Source organism: Acinonyx jubatus, chromosome D3 (genome assembly GCF_027475565.1).
Source record: "Acinonyx jubatus isolate Ajub_Pintada_27869175 chromosome D3, VMU_Ajub_asm_v1.0, whole genome shotgun sequence".
In the NCBI taxonomy this organism is placed as follows: domain Eukaryota; kingdom Metazoa; phylum Chordata; class Mammalia; order Carnivora; family Felidae; genus Acinonyx; species Acinonyx jubatus.
In genome coordinates, this window is record NC_069392.1 from 13,507,461 (window position 1) to 13,530,382 (window position 22,922).

Genomic DNA, 22,922 nt, shown 5'->3' on the forward strand with positions numbered 1-22,922 from the left:
TGCTGCTGGTTTTCTCATCCAAAGAGTTTATTGGTGAAAGATAGGATCTGGTGGAAGAAGAGATCCCCCTTTTGGTACAAGGGGGCTGCGTTTCAGGAGAGATTCGTTATGCTGGTGAGATTATTGTGCAGGTGTGAACGGTTTCATTTGCAACACAGTGGTCCAATTGTCCAGCAGAATTCTTCTCTCTTTGGCCAGTTGGATTTGTTTTTTGTTTTTCCTTTCAATCTAATTTTTAGAGCACACGTATATGAATAGAAAAGATTCTTAAGCAGAACCCTTCCGGTGGCTCTGGTCTATGAAGCCAAGAATTTTTTTTTTTTTTTTTTTTTAAATAGTGCCTTTTCATGAAGGTGACCATGGGCGGCCAGTGATTTTTAGAATTGGCTTTGTTTTTTCGAGCATTAAAATACAACTGCAAAGTAATAAAGATGAGTAGCATTTTCATTTGTTTCTTGGGGTGTTTTTATTTTTGAAACTGGGAAAAAGTCCTTCTGTTGAGTGGAATGTCCTGCTGCTTTATGATTTGATTTTAGAGGGGGCTTGCTCTGTCTGTCCCTGTCTGTCTCTTTTCTCTTTTAATCGAGCCACCTTGGGATTTTAGTGAAATTGGGCCAGTTCTAGTGGAATTGGCACTGTGAACTATTTGTGTGCCCTTGGAGAAAACCTGTTTGCTTAGATCTGTATGCCAAATTGGTAACTGACTAACAGTAAGGAACCCAGATCGGGAAGGACTTGTTGAGATTTAATTATGCCACGAACTGTGCTGGAGAAGTGATTTTGCTTTGACTTTGTCTCCTTTCTGCATCCCCTCTTTTTCTGCTTTGTAGGCTTTGTGCTTCCAGAAAGAAAGTGTGCTTCCAGAAAGAAAGTCCTGTGATCCTTGTATACCTCTGCTGCTGACCTTTCTAGCTCCTTGCTATCCATAGTTGTCCCTCGAGGGATTTAGTGTCCTTGTGGGAGTGTTCCATGCCGAAAGGTCTTGAGAACAGTGTGACTTGTAGTAAACAAAGTTATGCACTGGGCGATTCATTGGACGGCTTTATCGTTTTGCTACTTATAATTTTATGGTTTTGTATGTGGGTGTGTGTGCACGCCCACAAGATCCCTGGCACTTTAAAAGATAATATTTTTAAATGGATAACAATTACAAAACTGAGTTCAAAGTTACAGAAAGTTTTTTTTTTTTATGGGAAGAGTAAGTCTGCTATTATATTACAATATGAATAATTCTGAGGAGTAACAGTTTTAGGATTTACTGACTTTCATTTTTAAAACTTTAAAAATAATCATAAATTCATGGGTAGTTGCAAAAGATAGTACGGAGAGGTCTTGTGTTCTCTTCCCCAGTTTCCTTCGTTGGCAATATCTTGCGTAACGACCTAGTCCTATCAAAGCCAGGAAACTGACCTCAGTACAGTCCACGGAGCTTACTCAGATTTCCACAGTTTTACGTACACTTGTGAGTGAATTTAGTTCTGTGCAGTTTTATCACAGGTGTGGTGGATTTGTGTGACCACACAGTAAAGGTGTACAACATTCATCACAAGGATCTTTTGTGCTACCTTTTCTGGCCTGGCCACCCCTGCCACTCCCCATCCCTAACCCCTGGCAACCCTGATCTGTTTTCATCTCTATAATTTGGTCTTTTTTTAAACTTTCATTTGTATCACATTTTATTTATGTATATTTGCTAAAGTAAAATTTTAGAAATCTAGCTGCATAGGTAACAATGTCACATTCTTCAAGTGAGACGTAGAAAAACGTGCATGAAGAGAGCAGTAAAGGAACAAGGGAAGAGACGGAGGTTAACAGCTTAAGATGTATGATAAAATTGGTAAGCAAGAAGCAGGTGATACCAAAATAGATAAATTGGGAACTAAAGCCCACCACACCAGATAGATCATGATGTTTGAAGTTGTTAAGTAGGTTCTACACTCGAGACGGGGCTTGAACTCACAACCTTGAAATCAGGAGTAGCACACTCTACTGACTGAGCCGGCCAGGCACCCCTGATATTTCAGGCTTTAAGGAAAATGTGATCTCGTGATCTTCCCAGATATCCAAACAGAAGCACCTAAAATCTGAGGTTTTATGGCTAAAGATCTTCATGGAGTCTTTCAAGCTGGGAGTCCACAGCCAAGCGCTGCTAGACTGATTTTTCTTAGCAGAAATGATTCTGAAAACCGGTAACTGCTGGCAGGGTTCCTTTCGTCCTTAATAGTGGCCTTTGCCACTTGACTCCATCTCCCAGGGACACATGCCCCGGGCCCAGGCCCCCTCAGGGGTTTCCTTTTAATTCGCAGAGTTACCGTGGCTGCCTCCTTTAACGGGGGTGACTGAAACACAGCAACTCTGGGAGAAGATGGGGAGCCGGCTGCAAAAAGAAGGACAGGGTCTTGATAATTACTTGAACTGAGTCCTGGGGACTGAGTCCTGAGGCGCTTTCTACTGCTCACTTTATTTTGTGTGTGTTTGAAATTGTCCCTAATTGAAAAGTTTAAAAGAAGGGGGGAAAAAACCCCAGAAAGCGAGAACTGGTATTTATAAGAAAGTCAGAGCCTCTTGAGGACAGTACGTGCCAGAAGCTGGCCATTGAAAATAAAAGCAATGCAGTTTTTTTTTTTAAGTGTTGAATTTTTAAAAGTTGGACTTGTTTCTCCGTCTCTTTCAGTTATTTACCCCTTCCTTTAGTAAGCGCCCACCCAGTTAAGTAACGTGTGTTCCAGATGGTGATGTGTGCTATGGAGAAACCTGTGCCCCCAGAGGTGGGGGCTGCCCTTGTAAGCGGCCAGGGAAGACTTCACAGGGAAGGTGACCTTTGGGCAAAGACCTGAACGAGGGAAGAAAGAAGCTGTGCAGGTCTCTGGCGGAGGCCCGTAGCAGGTGCAGAGGCCTTGAGGTGGTGCGCACCTGTTAGGGTAGAGGAACAGCAGGAAGGTCAGAGCCGGGAGGAGGTGGTAGAATAATGCCCCTTCCCCGAGATGTCCCCTTCCTAATCCTCAGAACCTATGAATATGTTACCTCGTCTGGTAACGGGCCTTTGCAGATGTGAGGAGGTTAAGGATCTTGGGCTGGGATGGTTATCTTGGATGATCCAGGTGGGCTCCCTCCAGGAGGAAGGCTGGAGGTCAGAGAGAAGAGAAAATGGTGCGTTGTTGGCTGTGAAAATGGAGGAACAGACTACAAAGCTGAGGAATAGAAGGTGGAAAGAAGGAAACAGATATTTCCCCCAAAGCCTCCAGAAGAAATGGAGCCCTGCCTCCTACACTTTGATTTTGGACTTCTGGCCTCCAGAACCAAACAGAATAAATTTGTATTGGTTTTAGATACTAGGTTTGTGGTAATTTGTTAGAGCACCAACAGGAAACTAATAGGGGTGAAGGTATAATGAGCAGATGGGGATAAGAGAAGAAGAAATAGTCAAAATGTGAAAGGCACTTAAATCCGTCAAAATAACTTGAACGTTTATTCGGAATGAGGCGGGAAGCCGTTCGAGTGCTTTGAGCAGAGTAGTTACAAGGTCTGACTTCCCTTCTGAGCGGGATCATCTCGGTTGCTGTGTGGAGACCGGACTTGAAGGGGGACAAGGATGCAGCAGGGAGACCCGTGAGTGAGCTACTCAAATAACCCAGACGAGAGAAGATGGTGGCTTGGAGCGCGTGGTACCAGTAGATGTGGGCAAAGTCGGGACTGCCAATGGCAATGGAAGGGGGAGAGAAAGAGGAGTTGGCCGGGACTCTGTTTATTTGGCCTAAACAACCGCACGGACGAGATTGTGGTTACTGACCAGGGGGAGACCGTGAGATGACCAAGTTTTGGGGGAAGATCAGTAGTGAGATGTGAGGCTGGAGGGAGATAGGAACTGGGGAGCCGTGAGCGCATCATTGGCATTTAAGTCCAGGAAACTGGACGAGGTCATCAGGGAAGTGAGCGAAGGGGGTGGGGGATTCAGGGATTGAGCCCTGTCACGCCACAGTGGTGAGAGGCCAAGATGAGGCATTGGAGAAGGCAGTCTCTGTGACGTGGGGAGGAACCCAGAGCACACGGTCCCCTGGAACCAAGGGATAACCTTTTCGAGGAGGAGACAGCGATCAGAGGGTTAAGTGCAACTGTTAGTCAAGCAAGAGGATGACTGAGAAGTAGCCATTGGATTTAGCACCTTGGAGGTCACTGGCAACCTTGACCAGAATCCGTGGCATGGTGCACACGGGGTGAATCTGGGGCTAGGGTGAGCAGGTTTGAGAGTGAATGGGGGAAAAAGGAGATAAGGAAATTGAGAGAATGAGTGTATGTAGAACTGTCTGTGCAAGGTATATCTTCCCCAAATAGACTTGATTCGTGAACATGTGACTAGAACAATGATGCTTTTCCCCTTGTCAGGGGCCTCACTGGTAACCCTAATCCAGGCAGAGTTAATAAAGCTAGTTTTTGAGCCAAGGGCTTGCTTGCTTGCTTGCTTGCTTGCTTTCTTTCTTTCTTTCTCTTTTTTTTTTTTTTTTTGATGCTGTAATTCACAGTGGTGCTATAAAGCAAAATGCTGGAGACACTTTTATTAGCAAATTCTCACAGCTGAGGCTCACTCAGTGGGGCTTTTACTGGGCAGAGCCATTCCAGTCCTAGTGTATTAAAGACCATTAGGCCTTTGGAAAATTCAGGCTTATAAACTTACAAGATTTAATTTAATGTAAGAAATTTAAACTATTAGCTTTCTTTTTGGTGAGAATCTTTAAAATTGTGAAAGTTTAGGTCTTATTATTTTGTTTTGCTTTTCCTTTCAGGATTAAAAGAAATTCTTAAAACCTGTCATTTTGGTGCTCCTTTAAAAGAAGAGAGAAAAAGCACCCTCCCTTTACAGTTTGCCAAAGAAATTGTTGGCGCGTTTCTGTGTTTAATACCTAACTGTAGGTATGGTCCTGATCCCTTTTTGGAAGGAACTCTCGCCTCTAGTTTTTGTAAATCCCTCAAAGAGATTATTGTTGGTTATCCAGGATTTAAACTTGGTCCTGAATATTACTTTCCACAGAATAAGCCCTGTGATCTAGGGGCTAGCAGTGGGAGTGATGTGCCAAAACATCAGCTTTTTGTTCTCCGTTTTTCATCCCAAAACCCTGTTATACAAATTTCAGGTCATGTTGTTTAAGGTGACTTGGCATTTTCTTTGAAGGGGAGAGAAAAACCTGTTTTCTGCTTCCGGTGCTTTTAAGGTCTCATGTATGGGGGACTTCTTGAAAGTCTCACTGAGAAAAAAGTTCCTCTATTTTAAAGTGGCTGAGAACTGTATGGTGTAGTAGATCTCCTGAAAACTATTCCAGAATGTTTATTTTAACTGGTATCTTCTAGTTTGTAATCACTGAGCGTCGGATTTGGGTTTTCTTCAAACGCTGCCGCTGATTCAGTGGCTCCATCTACTTAAAATAACGACAGGGGCGCCTGGGGGGCTCAGCCGGTTAAGCGTCCGACTTCGGCTCAGGTCACGATCTCGCGGTCCGTGAGTTCGAGCCCCGCGTCCGTCGGGCTCCGGGCCGACCGCTCGGAGCCTGGAGCCCGCTTCCGATTCTGCGTCTCCCTCTCTCTCTGCCCCTCCCCCGCTTGCACTCTGTCTCTCTCTGTCTCAAAGATAAATAAACGTTAAAAAAAAAAAAAAATAACAACAAAGAACAAAATGTCCTGTAGCTAGTTTTTGCACTAGAGGGTTAAAAACATTGCCCCACGCGTGGTCCAGGCTTGGGATCCAGCCTGGCTGTAAAGGCAGAGACCAAAACCTTTCCCGGCAGCTCCCCGCCACAGGGGAGAAGTGTTCTGCGGGGGGGTCTGCTTGGCGGATGCAGAATCGCTGCTCCTTGTGGCGCAGGCCGCAGTCGGGCCGCCAGTGTTCTCGCCAGTGTCTGCTGCAGGGCACCAGAGCCTTCGGACTGTTCTTGCAGGAAGCGTTCAGGAGCCAAGGAAGGTCGAGGAACGCAGCGGGTCCCATCCTTCTGAGAGAGCCCCAGCACGCGTCAGCGGATTGAAAGCTCTCAGAAGTTCTGCAGCGAATAGCGCTGCTTAGTGTTGTCTAAACCAGTGTTCCCCAAACTCCTCTGACCATGGAATCCTTGAAAAAAATTTTTTTAATGTTTATTTTTGAGAGAGAATGAGTGAGGAAGGGGCAGAGAGAAAGGGAGACACAGAACCCGAAGTAGCTCCAGGCTCCGAGCTGTCCGCACAGAGCCCGGCGCGGGGCTCGAACCCGCAGACGGTGAGATCATGACCCGAGCCGAAGTCGGACGCTCAACCGACTGAGCCACCCGGGCGCCCCGGCCATGGAATCCTTTTTAAAAGTAACATGATTAACCCCCCTGAGGAGCTGTTGTTTTACTGGACATGCTTTGGAAAGTGCCAGTCTGTGCAATAATGCCTACCGTTTATATCCTGTCTCAGCTACTCTGAGTCTTTTGTCCAGTTACATTTCATAGTTTTTACAACATTTTACATTTTATAATTTTTACCGAAAAGGCTCACGTATCCCCAGATCAGAGGGGAGCTGCCCTGTGTTTAGTCAGCATTTGCTGCCTTTGAGGACCCATTAGGGTTGCTGGCTGTTAGCCCTGATCTTCTACTTTATTTAACCCCGAATTCCAGAGGTCTGGTAGGGAGGTGATTCTGCTCTGGAACCATTGGAGTTGTGGCTTGGCTCCCTCACAGCTCACGTTGGTCCGTCCCTCTCTGCTCTTCGTGATTGCCCGGTGCTCAGACTCAACTCTGGCACAGACAGATGGACAGACACCGCTCGTGGCAGGGGCAGGCTCAGCTGTGGACCAAACACGCCCAAAATAAAACCGTGGTGTTCTGTCTCGTCAGAACCGGAGCTTCGGTGTTACAGAGTCGCTCTCCCATTCTTTATGGCCTGACCACTTGTGATCAGGTGAGGGTTGGTTTCCCTGATGCCCTCCTGGCTAAGGTGGAGAAGGGTGGGCTGACAGTGTGGGTACGTGGATTTGTAACTGATGCTGTGGCCAGGCCTGGGGTGGGCTGCTTAATGGACCCATGTCAGCCTTGGTGGGGGGGAGGGCTATAGTGGTTTGCCACGGGCTCTGTCCTCAGCCCCATCCTGGTTAACTTTTTTTTTCTGTAAATAAGACACAAAGGCCCGCAGACCATATTTTGCAGAAGAGTGTGTATGGGAGAAGTAACTAATGCAACAGATGACAGAATTGGGATTCAGAGATGCGCTAAAATGCTGGGAAGGGGGTGGGTACAGTGAGCTGGGGTTTAAAATGGGTTTTAAAATTATATTAAAAAAAAACATAGAGTGAAAGTAAGAGGTAGGGACTTTACTTGCCGTTTGTGTTTAAAAAAAACAAAAAACTCTGAAGAATGATGAACACCAAATTCAGATTACCCTTGAGGCAGGGGAGAGTATGTGCATCAGAAATGTACAGGACTTTATTATTTTTATTTATTTATTTATTATTTATTAAAAAAATTTTTTTTAATGTTTATTTATTTTTGAGAGAGACAGAGACAGGATGCAAGTGGGTTAGAGGCAGAGAGAGAGGGAGACACAGAAGCCGAAGCAGGCTCCAGGCTCTGAGCTATCAGCACAGAGCCCAACCCAGGGCTCGAACTCACGAGCTGTGAGATCATGACCTGAGCCGAAGTCGGATGCTCAACTGACTGAGCCACCCAAGTGCCCCGTGGGACTTTGAACTTATCAGTATCTTAAGTGGGATGGTGAGTCCACAGGTGTTTGTAGTATTTTTGTTGTTGTTTGCTTTAAATGTTTAATTAACTAAACAGACTCCAGAAGGTTTGGTGCACTGTGAGTTTAGTAGCCACGATGGTGTATTTACAAGTGAAGCAGCAAATGAGCGTCTGATAAAATCCTCCTGTTTGTGGCACTTGACAGCCCACATTTGGGATAGTGTTCCATCCTGAGTACCACAAGTGAAGGGGGTTACTGTATATGCATAAATACTAGGGTACGTTCAGAGATCATGGGTACATGAACCAGTCTAGTCCTAGGGCAGTTAGTTGAAGAAATGGACGATAGTTAGACCTACAAGATGACTAAGGGGAATCATTATGGTATCTTCAGCCTTTTGAAGAACTATCAGTGGAAGAAGGAATAGAGATTTCTTCAGAAAGGCAAAATTAGGGCCATGAGTGGAATCCCTTTACTAAGGAAAGGGAGGAAGTACTTCCTAATAGCCAGACTGCTTTGCGGTCGATCAGCCCGATGTGAGGGTCAGCTCTCTGCAGAAGCCTCTCCCCAACCAGGGCTGCCAGGAGGAGCCCTTCCTGGGGTGGGGAGTTGCCCCGGTTGGTCTCCGGGACCTCTCTTCTTCAGTTTCTAAACAATCGAACACTGGAGCCAGTGTGACCCCTGCTGCATCATGGTGTGGCACTTTGGTTCAGAAAAGTGATTGGAGCCTCGTAGTACTTTGTGCCACCTAGTCTAATTTCTGACGCTGTGCCTTCCACTCAGAGTGCCCGTGCCTAAAGGGAAGGTGACCTAGGTGACATGATTGTTTGTCACACGTAGAGCTTACATGCCCGCATACACAGCAAAAATGTAATCAAGGAAGCCAGAATTTCAGTGTGCCATCACAAGAATGTTCTGTGGGTCAGTGTCACTTTGACACTTTTAGTGTACTTTCAGTTGAGTAAGGTATCCTAAGGAATGTTTTTAATATAGTCTGCTCGAGATGGAAAATCAGAAATTTTGACACTGAAACAACCCGAGTTCTTGGATTCTGACTAATTTTTACTTATTTTTTTTAAATTATTTTTTTAATGTCTGTCTTTTGAGAGACAGAGACAGTGTGAGTGGGGGAGGGGCAGACACACACACACACACACACACACACAAAATCTGAAGCAGGCCCCAGGCTCTGAGCTGTTGGCACAGAACCTGACATGGGCTCAAACTCACGAACTGTGAGATTATGACCTGAGCCGAAGTCAGACACTTAATTAACTGACTGAGCCACCCAGGCGCCCCTCAGACTAACTTTTACTTCTAAGTTCTAGCCTCTTTCTGCTGCAGTGGAGCAAGTAGCAAGCACCCCACTATAGATTTAATAAAAGTTGGGGCGCCTGGGTGGCTCAGTCGGTTGAGCAGCCGACTTCAGCTCAGGTCATGATCTTGCGGTCCATGAGTTCGAGCCCCGCGTCGGGCTCTGTGCTGACAGCTCAGAGCCTGGAGCCTGTTTCAGATTCTGTGTCTCCCTCTCTCTCTGACCCTCCCCCATTCATGCTCTGTCTCTCTGTCTCAAAAATAAATAAACGTTAAAAAAAAAATTTAGATTTAATAAAAGTTATTTGTAAAAATAAAAAGCTAATGGCTTCTTTAAAGTAACTGGAGCAGCGTAAGTTTACAATAAGGAGCTGTATCCTGTAGTGTTATCGGTGGTGACCTACGTAGTGTGTGACCTGTGTGTAAAGAATTACACTTGCACAACACTTGAACCCTTTGAGATGCATAACGGCTCTGTGGGTGGTGGGATATGGTGGCTCACATTTGGAGGATGAGAAAACCAAGGCCCCAGGGTCATAGTTTAGTGTTGTAAGAGACATTTTAAGGTGTCGGATTCCTCCCGACCACTGAGGAGGAAAGCGGTGCGGAAAAGCCTAGTGACCTTGTCACAGTCCCGCAGCTAGTTAGTGAAAGACTGGACACAAGAATCTGAGGTTTGGGGTTTTTTCACCCCAAGTGTAACTGGTTTTCTATTATATCTTGCTGCTCCTTGGATAATACAGGTGACCTTGAGCGCCTTCCTAAAAAGTTGATCAAATTTGTATTTATATCCCTATCACTTTAGGGCTCTTTAGGGACATCATTATGTAAAGGAACTCTTTTGTATAGTACAGATTTATTTTGAATATAGTGAATTCCCTTTAATTTTAAAGTGTTTGTTAATCTGAGAACTGCATGTGGTTTTTGTCCTTGACCCTAGTACCAGGATATCACCTTGATATTTGTGTGTTAAACTGACTCTGCATCCCTGAGACAAATCGCACAGGGTTATGACGTACTACCCTTGTTGTACATAGCTGGATTCAGATTGCTGGGGTTTTGTTGAAGATTTTTACGTATGTTCATCACATCAGGAATTATTGGTTTGTAGTTTTCTTGTGAGGTCTTTGTCTGGTTTGGATATCAGAGAAATACTAGCCTCGTAGAAGGTGTTGGGAAGTGTTCCCTCCTCTTTTGTTTTTGGAAGAATTTGTGAATGATTGGTTAATTCATTAATCTTTTAAAACATTTGGTAAGAGTTAATTCTTTTAAAAGTTCTTTTAACTTAGTTTTAACCATTTTTAAAATTCTTTTCAAACATTTAGAATTTACCAGTGATGTCATCTAGGCTTGGACTTTGCTTTGTGCTAAGTTGTTGTTGTTTTAATCACTAATGTAACCTCTTGTAAGTCTATGCAGATTTTCCATCCTCTCGAGTTAACTTCAGTACTTCGTGTCTTTTTCTAAGCATTTGCCTATAATCACCTAGTTTTGGCATATAAATTGTTCATAGTGTCCCTTTGTAATGCTTTTTGTTTTTGTGGTTGTCGATAGTGATGGCCCCTCTCCTTGGGTTTAGGAATTTGAGCCTTCTCCACACCCACGCCCCCATTTGGTCAGTCTAGCTAAAGGTTTGTAAATTTTGGTGATCTTTGCAAGTAACCAGTTTTTACTTCATTTTCTTTTTGTTTCACTTATTTCTGTTGTAATTTGTGTGTGTGTAAATTTTTTTTAACGTTTATTTTTGAGAGAGTGAGCACAAGCCGGGAGGGGCAGAGAGAGAAGGAGACAGAGCAGAGGATCCAAAGCAGGTTTTGTGCTGACAGCAGCGAGCCCGATGTGGGGCTCAAACTCCTGAACCGTGAGATCATGCTCGGAGCTGAAGTCGGATGCTCAACGAACTGAGCCACCCAGGCGCCCCGTTTCTGTTGTAATTTTTATTTTCTTCTTGGGTTTAGTTTTCTTTTTCTCTAACCTAGCCTCTGGAAGGCTAGGTTATAGATTTTAGATTTTTTTAAAATATGGGAATTTATAGCTATAAATTTTTCTCTAAGCACTGCCTTCACTGTGCCTCATAAGTTTTGAACGTTCTGTTATTTTCACTCACTGCAGAGTATTTTCTAGTTTCTTCTGCAGTTTCTTCTTTGACACATTGGTTGTTTAGCATGTTAGCATTTGTTAGTGTGTTGTTTAATTTCCACACATTTGTGAATTCCCCATATTTCCTCCTTTTATCAATTTCTGATTTTCACTCCACTGTGGTCAGAGAACATACTTTGTATAATTTTGGTTCTTTTGAATTTATTGAGATTTGTTTTATAGCCTAGTATATGGTCTATCCTGTAGAGTGTTCCATTGCACTTGAGAATAATGCTCAAATTGTTGTTGAGTAGAGTGTCTCATGGATGTCTCTTATGTCTAGTTGGTTTATAGTGTTGGGTTCTTCTATTTTCTTGTTGATAGATATTCTACTTATTCTATCTTTTATCGAAAGTGGGTATTGGAGTCCGATTATCCATTTCTTCAGTTTTTTCATTTTTTTGCTTGTGTTTGGGGGCTTTGTTGTTAGGAATATATGTTTACAATTGTTAGGTTTTTGTGATGGATTGACCCTCATTATAAAAATATCTTTTGTCTCTAGTAATCATTTTTGTCTTAAAAGTTATTTTAAGTGGTATTGGTATATGCACTCTAGCTCTCTTTCAGGTACTGCTTACAAGTTATACCTTTTTCTATCCTTTTACTGTTTGTGTGGATCTAAAGTGTGTGTGTCTCAGGGCACCTGGTTGTCTCTGTTGTAGAGCATGTGACTCTTGATCTCGGGGTTGTGAGTTTGAGCCCCACGTTGGGTGCAGAGTTTAGTTAAAAAAAAATGTATGGGGACATCTGGGCAGCTCAGTCAGTTAAGTGTCCGACTCTTGATCTCAGCTCAGGTCTTGATCTCAGGGCTGTGAGTTCAAGCCCCACACTGGGAGTGAAGCCTACTTTAAAAAAAAAAAAGTATGTAGTTATCTTGTAGTCAGCATATCCTTAGGTCATGTTTATTTATACCACCAATCTCTGTCTTTTGCTTGGAGTGCTTAGTCCATTTCCATTTAATATAATTATTGATAAGGAAGCATTTATATCTGCCATTTTGCTATTTGTTTTCTGTATGTCTTATGTCATTTTAGTTCCTCTTTCTCTTCATTACTGCCTCCTTTTGTGTTTAAGTAGACCTTTTTCTAGCATACTATTTTAATTCCTTTTATCTTTTGCTACTCTTTTTAAAGTTTTTTTTCTTAATGATTGCCCAGGGATTACAACTGACGTCTTAAAACAATCTAGTTTGTATTAATGCCAACTTACTTTCAATAGTATAGCAAAGCTGCTACGATATAACTTCATTCCTTCTCCCTTCTTTAACTATTATTTCATACAAATTATGTCTTTATTGTTTTACTTTAGGCAGTTATCTTTTTAATTAGATAAAAGAAAAGCATTGCAAGCAAAACTGTATTTATACTGTCTTTTATATTTACCCTTGTAATGACTTTTACTGGTTTACTTTCTTTATTTATGTGGGTTGAGTTCCTGTCTGGTGTCCTTGTATTTAGCCTAAAGGACTCCCTTGGTGTTTCTTGTAGGACAAGTAAGTCTACTAGTGATGAATTATCTTATTTTTATTTATCTTGGAATAATTTCTCTCTTATTTTGGGGGGTAGTTTCGCTAGATGCAGTTACTGGTTGGCAGTCTCTTCCTTTAGCACTTTGAATATGCCAGCCGACTGCTTTCTGACCTCCCCAATTTTTAATGAGAAGAACACACAATGTGTCTTTTTCTTTTGTTGCTTTTCAGTTTTCAACAATTTGACTATGATGTGTTTAGGTGTGCATCTCTTTGAGTTTATCCTTCATGGAGTTCAGTGAGCTGCTTTAGTGTGTGGATCAATGTTTTTCATCATGTTTGGAAAGTTTCTAGCCATTATTTCTTCAGATGTTCCTTCTACCCCTTTCTCCTTCCCTTATAGGACTCCGATAATGCCTTTGTTGATCCACTTGGATGGTATCCAGTAGGTCTCTGAGGTTCTGTTAATTTTGGGAAGGGGGGTTCTTTTGTCCTTTTTTTTTTTTTTCCTTAGACTGGATAATCTTTTTTTTTTTTTAAGTTTATTTATTCCGAAAGTGGGGGGGGGAGAGGGGGAGGGAGAGAGGCAGAACGAGCTGACGAGGGGCAGAGAGAGAGGGGGGACAGAGGAACCGAAGCAGGCTCTGTGCTGACAACAGAGAGTCCAATGCAGGGCTTGAACTCCTGAACCACGAGATCATGATCTGAGCCGAAGCTGGACACCCAACCAACTAAGCCACCCAGACGCCCCTAGACTGGATAATCTTAATTGACCTTGAGTTTGCTGATTATTCTGTTAGCTCAAATCCGTTGAGCCCCTCTATTGAATTTTTTATTTCAGTTACTGTGCTTTTTGACTTTAAAACTTGTGTTTTTTTAAAGTTTCTTTGTCACTGTTTTCTACTTGGTGAAATATTGTGCGTATAACTTTTATTTTTCTAGACATGCTCTCCTTTAGTGTTTTGAACATATTTATAATAGCTGACTTAAAGTCTTAGTTTAATAAGTCCAAAGTCTGGACTTGCTCAGGCTGCTTTTTCTTTCCACATATGGTTCATTCTTTACTGTTTCTTTGCATGTGTCTACATTTTGTGTTTAAAATTGACAACTCCTTTAAAATGTGATTCACTCTCTTCTGGAGAGTTAGTTTTTGTTTGTTATTGCTGCTATTTTTTAGTGACTTTTCTGGACTAATACTCTGGTTTGTATTTTTTATCATGTGTGACCACTGAAATCTCTGCTCATTTAGCTGAGTGGTTAGTGATTGGACAGAGGTTTCCTTAAATATGTTGAAGCAATAGATCTCCCATCTTTTGCTGAGTTGCTTTCTGTATGTTGGGGCATGCTTTCATTGTGCCAGAGGTTCACAACTCTGTTTTAGCCTTCACATCATGCTGTGCAAAGCTTCAAGTTTAGCCAGAGTGAGAGATCAGGGCCTTCTGATCCCTTTTTTGGGCGCACACACAGTCCTATACAGGTGCATGACACTGACTCCCAAAAATCTGTGGGAGCCTTTCAAAGCCCCTTAGGGACCTCCCATTCCCCAGGTTTCCCTTTTAAGTTTTAGGTCAACTCTTTGTAGCCCCAGGGTGGTAATGGTACCTCAGGCAGCCACAACCTTAAACAGTTCTCCCTTACTGTTTGGGACAAATGCACTGGAGATAAGGCAGAGGAAGCTTTGAGTCAGGTCAGATAAAGACAAGCCTCCAGAAGAGAGCTTTCCAGCAGGCTGTCACACAGGTCAAATGGTGACCATTCCCTGGGGATGGCATTTTGGGCACCTGTGAAGCCACCTGGCCCCTTTGGTGTCTTCCAGGCTGCTGGTTTCCACAGCTACCATAGTGGCGAGGCTGTTGTTTTTCAAGGTTACCGTGGAGCTACCTGTGGTGCCGGCAGAGGAGGATGGGATTAGTGCAAGTTAAAACAACATGGAGGTAGTTGCCCTTACCAAGATGAAAACATTTTTCTTGAATAAATGCTCCTCGGAATGTTGAAAGTCTTTAGTTAATTTCCAGAGTTCTGAAAAAGTTGATTTTGACAACTTTTGGCAGTATTCTTGTTGCTTGAATGTAGGAGCAGATTTTTGGAGTTCTTTATTCTGCCATCCTAAAAGTGAACTACCTATTGGTACTTCTTCAAACGAGGAATCCTAATGAGACACATGCTGTGTGCACTCTCGCCTACTTTGTCTCGTGTTCTCTCTTCTGTCTGTGTATTCTACGTCTTGAAGTGGCCCCAAGGGAGTGTTCAGGAGCACAGGTTACTGTAAACCAGTGGCCATGACCTTCACTTTATTAGAAATGAGTCTCAACCTTTAGATGGGCGGCAAGTGTTAAGCACTTGACCCCACAAACTCAAGATCATGTTGATTTGCTGGATCATTCTCTCATCTTGCCAACAGAGTCCACCTTTTGTACAACTTTGTACGGTATCCTGTGAAGAAGTAACTGCTTTGTCCCCTGAGTTAGGTTTGGAGGACAGAATACTAATAGCAAAAATGGCCATTTCCTCTGGATACTGTTGGGATTTGAAATTCAGTCCAGACAGAACATTAATTTCTCTCTATCAGACGTTATGGTCCTGGTGAACAGCTTGAGTTTTGTGTAAAATTTTTTTTTTAGTCTATCCACTTAAAGTCTAAGTTTTTCTACATAATATAAATTTGAATTTCTCATATGACCAGAAGTGTTGAGTTATGGATATTGATTTTCTTACAGCCTTTTATTTCAGAGACAGTCAGTCTCCACTTGTATAAGAAGAAATATAAAAAAAAAAAGAAAGAAAGAAAGAAAGAAGGAAAAGAAAGAAAGAAAAGGAAAGAAACACAAGTGCCCATTGGTAAAAGGAAAGTGAAGACATTCTGGTCTGAAAACCTGTACAGTTGCAGTTTACATTTTTTGCTGTTTATGTATTTGTGTATTTTCTCCTTACATGTTATATAATAATTTAACCAAGGCATCTAACATGTGGTATGAACTGATAGAACAACAGTTTGGAAATCTCGAAAAATAAAACTGGAAACGTTTGCTTGTATTTCTTTTCCACCTCAGAATGTTTTGTTAATGAGACGTTTTATACTGCCATAAACTCGGGGTAATAATAAAGGTGTTGATTGATTTTTGGATGGCGAGGGGCTTCTCTAATTGCAGAATTCGACATTTGTGTCACTTGTGCCGTTTTAGGTGAGCAAGACGTGGAAGGTGATTGCCGAAGACGAAGTGCTTTGGTACCGGCTGTGCCGGCAGGAAGGGCACCTTCCCGAGAGCAGCATCTCTGATTACTCGTGCTGGAAGCTCATCTTCCAAGAGTGCCGAGCCAAGGAACACATGTTAAGAACCAACTGGAAGGTAGGCGGTGGCCAATCTCGTTACCTGTACTGAAGAATAGCCGGCCAGGACGCGGGAATCCAGGCCCCGGATTAACCCCGCAGGCCCTCCGATTACGGCCTGAGGCCAACTAACTGCCAAAAGCAAAGAGGAGTGCGATGAGCATCCTGTCGGCTGCCGGTGGTTCGTTGCCCATTTTGCTCGCCGTTAGGGTATCTGCCCCCCTTTGCAACCGTGCTGTTGGGGAGCATCCTGTTGTCTAGGAGAGGAGGGGTGAGGTTGGGGTGCCGCCCCCTCCCCTCTGATGGCTCGTGCTCAGTGCAGTCCCCTTTCACTTTCACCGACCCTGACCCCTGACGCATCAACAAAGCAAAAGCACCACCTGAATACGAAAGCAGTGCCGCAAATGTGATTTCCAGTGACTGCGAGGGAGGTTGTTAAATGTCTCTGAGTCCTGTCTTCTCTCCCCTCACATAACCCACTGGCTTGCTTCCATAGCATTTATCACGCAAAATCTCTACAGAAATATTAGATCACAGCTAAGAATTTGCACGGTGCTGTGTTTCTGTAGGAAATCGCTGTCAAGAACGGCGTTACGTAAAGCTGTTCGAGGCCTGTCAAGACCACAGTGCGGTGGCGGCCCTCCTTCCTACCTGGTAGCTGGAGACGCCCTTGTAGGGCAGCGGTGGAACCACACCTACTGCCTCCACTCCTGTAAAGGTCGATCCTAAAGGACTTTGAGATCACAGGCTTTTGCTCATTACTGACGGTGACCCGTTGCCTGTGTGCGGGTCCGTCCTCGGTCACCTCATAACCTCATTAGTGACCGATGCTCTTGGTCTGGGTAAACTCACAGTTTCTAGTCAAGCGAATAGGAGCAGTGTTTCTCAACCTCGCATTAGGGGCCAGACAACTCCTTTGGTGGGGGCTGCCCTGTGTGTGTGGTAGCATGTTGAGCAGCTTCCTTAACCTCTACCCAGTGGGTGCCAATAGCATCCTCCACCTACCCCACGTCGTGACAGCCACAGATGGCTTCAGGCGTGTCAGATGTCCCTTGGGGCGGGGGCACAATGGCCCCCGGCTGAGAACTGCCTTTCCAAGGGGAACGAGCATAGGTGTCCTTTCATAGGCTGTTAAGACACCTCTGAGTAAAAACCACCCTGGCCCCGCAGCTGTGTGCTCACCAGATGATAGCCTCGTGTGGAGACCCCTCCCCACCCAGCCTTCTTGCCCATGTGCTTGGCTGGGCCTGCGTGAGGGAAGTCGGTGAGAGGCAGCTGTGAGGGTTTGACAGAGCTGCTTAGACGAGCTGGGCCCGAGCCTGGCAGGAAGGGCTGGAATTGAAGGAGAGCTGGTGAGTTAGCTTGAACTGGGGCCTTTCCCTCCGGGAAGGAGGGATATTTTGAATTGTGCACGTGGGTGCTGCAATGGTCTGTGTACATCGGCTCGAATTCGGAGCCGTCAGACCCTGAGAGAGTGCAGCCGCTAAGTTTTCTGCTTCCTCTTTGGTGGTGGAGAAAGCCCCAGAGGGAGGCAGGTACCTCCTCATCCGCTGGAGGTGGCAGCAGTGAAGGTGTCCGGAGCCCTGCCTCCAGGCATCTGGCCCTCCATAACCGCTGCAACCATACAGTTGACTGGAACGTCTAGTTGTCTTTAGCAAGTATAAAGCCATTTGTTTGGTTAGCGCTTGATAAATGAGTTAGTGGACTGGAGTCAGATGGCTCAGCCCCTTTCCTGGCCCTGTTAACAGTGAGGACTGCGAAAGTGAAATGTGAAATGGGAAATCCTGCCCTGACTGTGATGGTGGGATTCTTACTGTGATTCTAGAGAGAAAGCTCCATCGAAACATGAAAGGTGGTGTTAGAGCAAGTTGCTTTCCTTCGGATGCCCCCGTTTTCCCCTCTCTAAAGTGGGGGCTGATGGTAGCCTGCTCATAGGGTAGTGGCGAGGATGACTGTTTAATGCTCCTCCCGTACAGCCTGGCCTGTGGCCGGCATGATGATCTTTGTACAAGTGACTCAAAAGTCAGCAGAGTCCATATGGTGGAAAACCCATCTGCTACCTGCCGCCTAGTCTCAGGAACCACACGTGTCCTGGGCTTTAGGGTTCCCTTTAAAAATACCAATTCCACGAACCTCTGACCTTGTGGTCTTCTTCCTTTCCCCATACTGACTTTTGTCTCTGTGTGTACTCTCTCATCGTATCCTCTGAGTGTTCGTAAGGGCTGTTGGCACGTAAAACACCCTTAAATACCTTCTGTCCTTGGAACTGCGCTTTCGAAACAGACTTTGTGTTTCTTCAGATGCGTGTCCCCGCCAGCCTAGTGGAGCGCACACCTTGCCTTTCTAGCCTGTAACCCCCCTGAGCGCGGGAGCAGCGTCTCCCATGGCCGTGCCCCCGGGTTCACGGTCTTCTTGTGTGGGGTAACTCGTAAATGTTAATACCTTAGCAGATTAGCTGTCCTCGTGGTCCTTTGGAACGCCCCGGTGACTTTGAGCACAATACCCGTGGTAAGACACGGCCGTGGAGCATAGCTGAGCGCGGAGTGCTGCCGTCGGGGTGTCCCGAGAGTACGACCAACTGCATCCCCCTTCTCCTTATGCAGAATCGCAAAGGTGCCGTGAGCGAACTGGAGCACGTTCCCGATGCGGTTTTGTGTGATGTGCATTCCCATGACGGCGTTGTCATTGCCGGGTAAGCAAAAACCTTTTTTCACATAGTAATTAACTCTTCATCTTAAGGTCTTTCGTTTCTCACGCGCCACCCTCTGAGTCCCAGTGCCGCGATCTTCCCCTGAGAGCGTGTACCTTCCCGCCTCAGCCCGGGTTTGAGACGGACACTCTCCATGATTCTGCCGTCCGGGATCGGAGTCTGAAGTTGGTGGTGAGAAGCGCGCGGTGTAGCCTAGAGCTACAGTCCATTTGTCTCCATGTGTCTTTCCTGGCTTTTAAATCACTCTTGTGGTGTGTTAGGTTAGATTTTCATTAAGGCAAACCGTCAGTATTTTATGAAGACATAAAAAAGTCAAGCAAGAATGATACGTGTTGGCACAAACAGAGCCCACTCTTACTCTTGTTCTGAGGCCGTTAGGAGGAAGGGCCGCGGCCACACATAATCTTCCTGCCCTGCCACATAGTGTGTATCTGCTGCTTAACTTGTCCTGAAATAGGCTTTTTAGTTATCTCCATCACGAAGAAATTGAATTTTAGCTTCTGTAAATTCCAGTGGCTTCTGTCCCAAAAACCCCTTTCGTGAATTCTTCCTGTTTGACTATAGAAATGTGAAACAGTTTGTGTATTTCTTTAATGTACAGTGAGGAGACCTATTTCATCTTTGGATTGAGAAGCAATCTTGACAGATCTCATGTTTTTCACTCGTACGTGGATCTTGAGAAGCTTAACAGAAGACCATGGGGGAGGGGAAAAAATAGTTACAGAGAGGGAGGGAGGCAAACCATCGGAGACTCTTAAATACAGAGAACAAACTGAGGGTTGATGGGGGTTGGGGGAAAGGGGAAAGTGGGTGATGGGCATGGAGGAGGGCACTTGTTGGGATGAGCACTGGGTGTTGTATGTAAGCCAATTTGACAATACATTGTATTTAAAAACTAACAAATTTTCAGGAAAAAATGAATAAACATTAAAAAAAAAAAAGCCGTCTTGAATTACAGTCTCAAATTGCATACTTAACATTTGAAGTGGAGACCAGAATACTTAAAACCCTGAGTCTGGATTAGATTTGGGGTGAGTCCCTTAGGAGAGGTTTCTACTTGGAGGAAACCAAAAACAAACCTTGGCCTGAACAGCTTGGTAGTAGGTAGTCTTTTTCTTTAAAGAGGACGCTTTCGGGGCGCCTGGGTGGCGCAGTCGGTTAAGGGTCCGACTTCAGCCAGGTCACGATCTCGCGGTCCGTGAGTTCGAGCCCCGCGTCAGGCTCTGGGCTGATGGCTCGGAGCCTGGAGCCTGTTTCCGATTCTGTGTCTCCCTCTCCCTCTGCCCCCCCCCCCCCCCCCCCCCCGTTCATGCTCTGTCTCTCTCTGTCCCAAAAATAAAGAAAAAACGTTGAAAAAAAAATTAAAAAAAAAAAAAAGAGGATGCTTTCCTTTTTTTTTTTTTTTTCCCATTCTTAATGTTTATTTATTTATTTACTTTTGAAAGACAGGGGGCAAGCAGGGGAGGGGCAGAGACCAAGGGAGACACAAAGTCCAGAGCAGGCTCCAGGCTCTGAGCTGTCAGCAGAAAGCCAGATGTGGTGCTTGAACTCACAAACTGTGAGATCATGACCTGAGCCAAAGTCAGACGCTTAACTGACTGAGCCACCCAGGTGCCCCAAGAAGACTCGATCCTTAAGCATTCCTCGAAGGACACCATTTGAGTTGAAACTCCAAACAGGTAAATGTTCCATGATCTGCGGGGCCTAAAAAAAGTATGTTTGCTTTAAACAAGATCTGCTCAGGAGGAACACTTTTCCTTAGCTTTGGTTTTGCTGGCCACAATTTAGAGGTTAATGCCCTTGCTGTAAATGCCGTAGACCTACTGTTTTTAGAAAGATGAGTGGACCACAAATACGGAAGTGTGGCTTTTGGCTTCTGTCTCTCGTTGCTAAAATGTGGGCCTAAGAGCTCATGCTCCATATGGTCCTTTCTGCCCACAAATTCTAAGACTCCATGGTAACTTGGAAAGGACCTCTGTCCTTCTAGCTTAAAGGGGTCTCCTGGTGTGTCAGGAGGCCTTTGAGGACAGAATATTGAGTTTGGACTGAGAGTCATAGAAGAAATTATGGCTAAAGGGGACTTTAATCTCAGAAGCCAAGTGTGAATTGATCTGGACATGGACCTCACAAGGGCAGGCTGGCCACGAGTCCAGAGGCCAGCCCTTTCTTTCCTGCCTGTCCGTTCCCCTGAGGGCTTCTCCACGTTACAGATGATGCCAGTGCAACGCAAAGCAGTGGCAGAGTTTGGTGGGTCGATAGGATGAAGCAGGACCTGTGGGTCAGAGAGGCTCCTCCCGACTCCTCTTCCTAAGAGAACCTTGCGTTTACGACCTGGCATTGGGTACTTTGGTCTTGCTTGTGCGTAGAGCATCTTGTGTTTATCATTAAAATTTTATCTGGTGGTTACGATGCTTGTTTTCTGGGTCGGATCTTGGATCCCTTTTCATTTGAGACAGCGGTGTTTGTGGTTACCTCATTCCCAATCAATGTCGTATTCGCCCGGCTTTGTGCAGCCTGTGCATCTCCAAGGACTTGCCTGCAGAGACGCCACTTCGCCATCTCTTTCCCCCGTCCTTAGCCTGTGTTTCTCTGATTTTGCTTCTTTTCCTTTCTCTCCTTTTGATCATAGGCAGAATTTGTTCGGGGGCTTAAGTTTGTGCACCTACAGCTAAACCGAAATCTGTTAAGTTTGTTTCATACAGTTGACAGCAAGGGCTGTTACGAAACCTCCTGCTTCTTCCCATCTTTTTCAAGCCTCTGTGTAAAAGTTCCTGCTTTGGAGTCACATTGCTAAGGCCTAGAGTAATTTGCATTACAATTAGCCTTGCAGGTGACCCCATCTTGGGTCTGCCTGGCTCTGCCTCACTCAGAACCAGAGTAACCTTCAAATACTCTTTCACTCAAACCCGCCCGAGACCCAGACCTCAAATGAGCAGGACCTGGCCGACGCCTCCTCCCTCAGACTTGTCTTCCAGCACAGTAGGCAGATGTTATTCTTAGGGCTTTTGGTCTTTTGCTCTTTCTTCCATGAGTCTTCGCTTCCCTTACTATCTCACAGATGGTAATTTCAAGTTACCTTTTCCTGATGTTCTGAGCCCTTTGAAATTGGTTTCCAACCTACCTTTCTCCTGATTACTCTCCTGAGGGTAACTTTGGCTTTTCCCGCAGTGCCTCAGTTGCCTCTGGCCATGTCTTCTTTATTTTTTAACATTGAGATATAAATCATACACCATAAAATGTACCCTTTTAGGTTGCAGAAGTCAGTAATTTCTAGTACATTCACAAGGCTGTGTAACCTTCTGCCACTGTCTCATCCAGAACATTGTCATCACCCTAAAAAGAACCCAGTCCCCATTCTTTAAGGCCGAACTCAAGTCTTCTCTCCTCCCATGGGCATCTCTAGCCCCCTGGCCTATTAACCCCACCCCAATATCTGCCCACCTCCTGACTCCTGGGGAAGTGACTGTCTGCAGCTTCTAGCACAGCTTTGCCTTGACATTTTTGTTTTCTGCTGTGGCTTTACTTTGAAATAATTCACAGCCTTGTATTTTCTGTGCAGTTAATTTGTAAGAATTTTTTTTTTTTTTTTAGTTTATTTGAGAGCAGGGTGAGGCGGAGAGAGAGAGAATTCCATGCAGGCTCCACACTGTCAACGCAAAACCCGTCAAAACCCGTCGTGGTGCTCGAACTTACATACCATGAGGTCATGACCTGAGCCAAAACCAGGAGTCGGACACTTAAATGACTAAGCCACCCAGGTGTCCCTGTAAGCATCTTTTTTAAAACTAGGGGTGGCATGTGATATTTGATTAACTGCCCTAAAGTGCTTGTACATCATTTTGTCCGAAAGAAGCACTACAATTTAATATACGGACCCCCATCCCACCTGTATACCGCATGTTACATGGTAAACTGGAGAAATCCCTAATTTCTCTGGTCTGTTGTTTGATTTCTTAGCCTTTTCAAGAAACTTGGAATCATGTAGTTTTAAACCTGGAAGGAGCTGTCGAGGAAACTGTTTCAAAGCACGCTCGTTTTGTGTGGCTGACCGAGGCTGAGGGGTGTGGCGAGCCGGGACTGGCGTGTGCGTGCACGGCCGCTCTGCTGTTCGTCTGCAGTGTCCACGTGGAGAGCCGGGCGCCAGGGCTCCCTTCTCGAGTCCTCATTTGCTACTATGATGGCCCGTACTACCAATCTTCTTTAAAAATTATAAAACACGTGCTTATTAAGAGCCTTTGAATTCCATAGAAGTGTGTGGAATAAAGAATGACACGTCCCT

General features: G+C 44.8%; 1 protein-coding gene and 1 non-coding gene across 3 annotated transcripts in view; one reads left to right on the top strand and one right to left on the bottom strand.

The window, feature by feature from the left end:
• Positions 1 to 22,922, top strand: part of FBXW8 (F-box and WD repeat domain containing 8) — a 119,217-nt gene that overhangs the window by 16,554 nt on the left and 79,741 nt on the right. For both annotated transcript variants that reach the window (XR_003415507.2, XM_015068585.3), the window contains exons 3-4: positions 15,788 to 15,952; positions 18,537 to 18,625. Coding sequence is in view for 1 of the 2 variants with exons in the window: in XM_015068585.3 (XP_014924071.3) it covers positions 15,788 to 15,952; positions 18,537 to 18,625 (254 nt within the window). In the remaining variant the exon portion in view is untranslated. The remainder of the gene's footprint in view (positions 1 to 15,787; positions 15,953 to 18,536; positions 18,626 to 22,922) is intronic.
• Positions 6,209 to 6,293, bottom strand: TRNAR-UCG (transfer RNA arginine (anticodon UCG)). Its single transcript has one exon. It is a non-coding gene; the product is annotated as a tRNA-Arg (tRNA).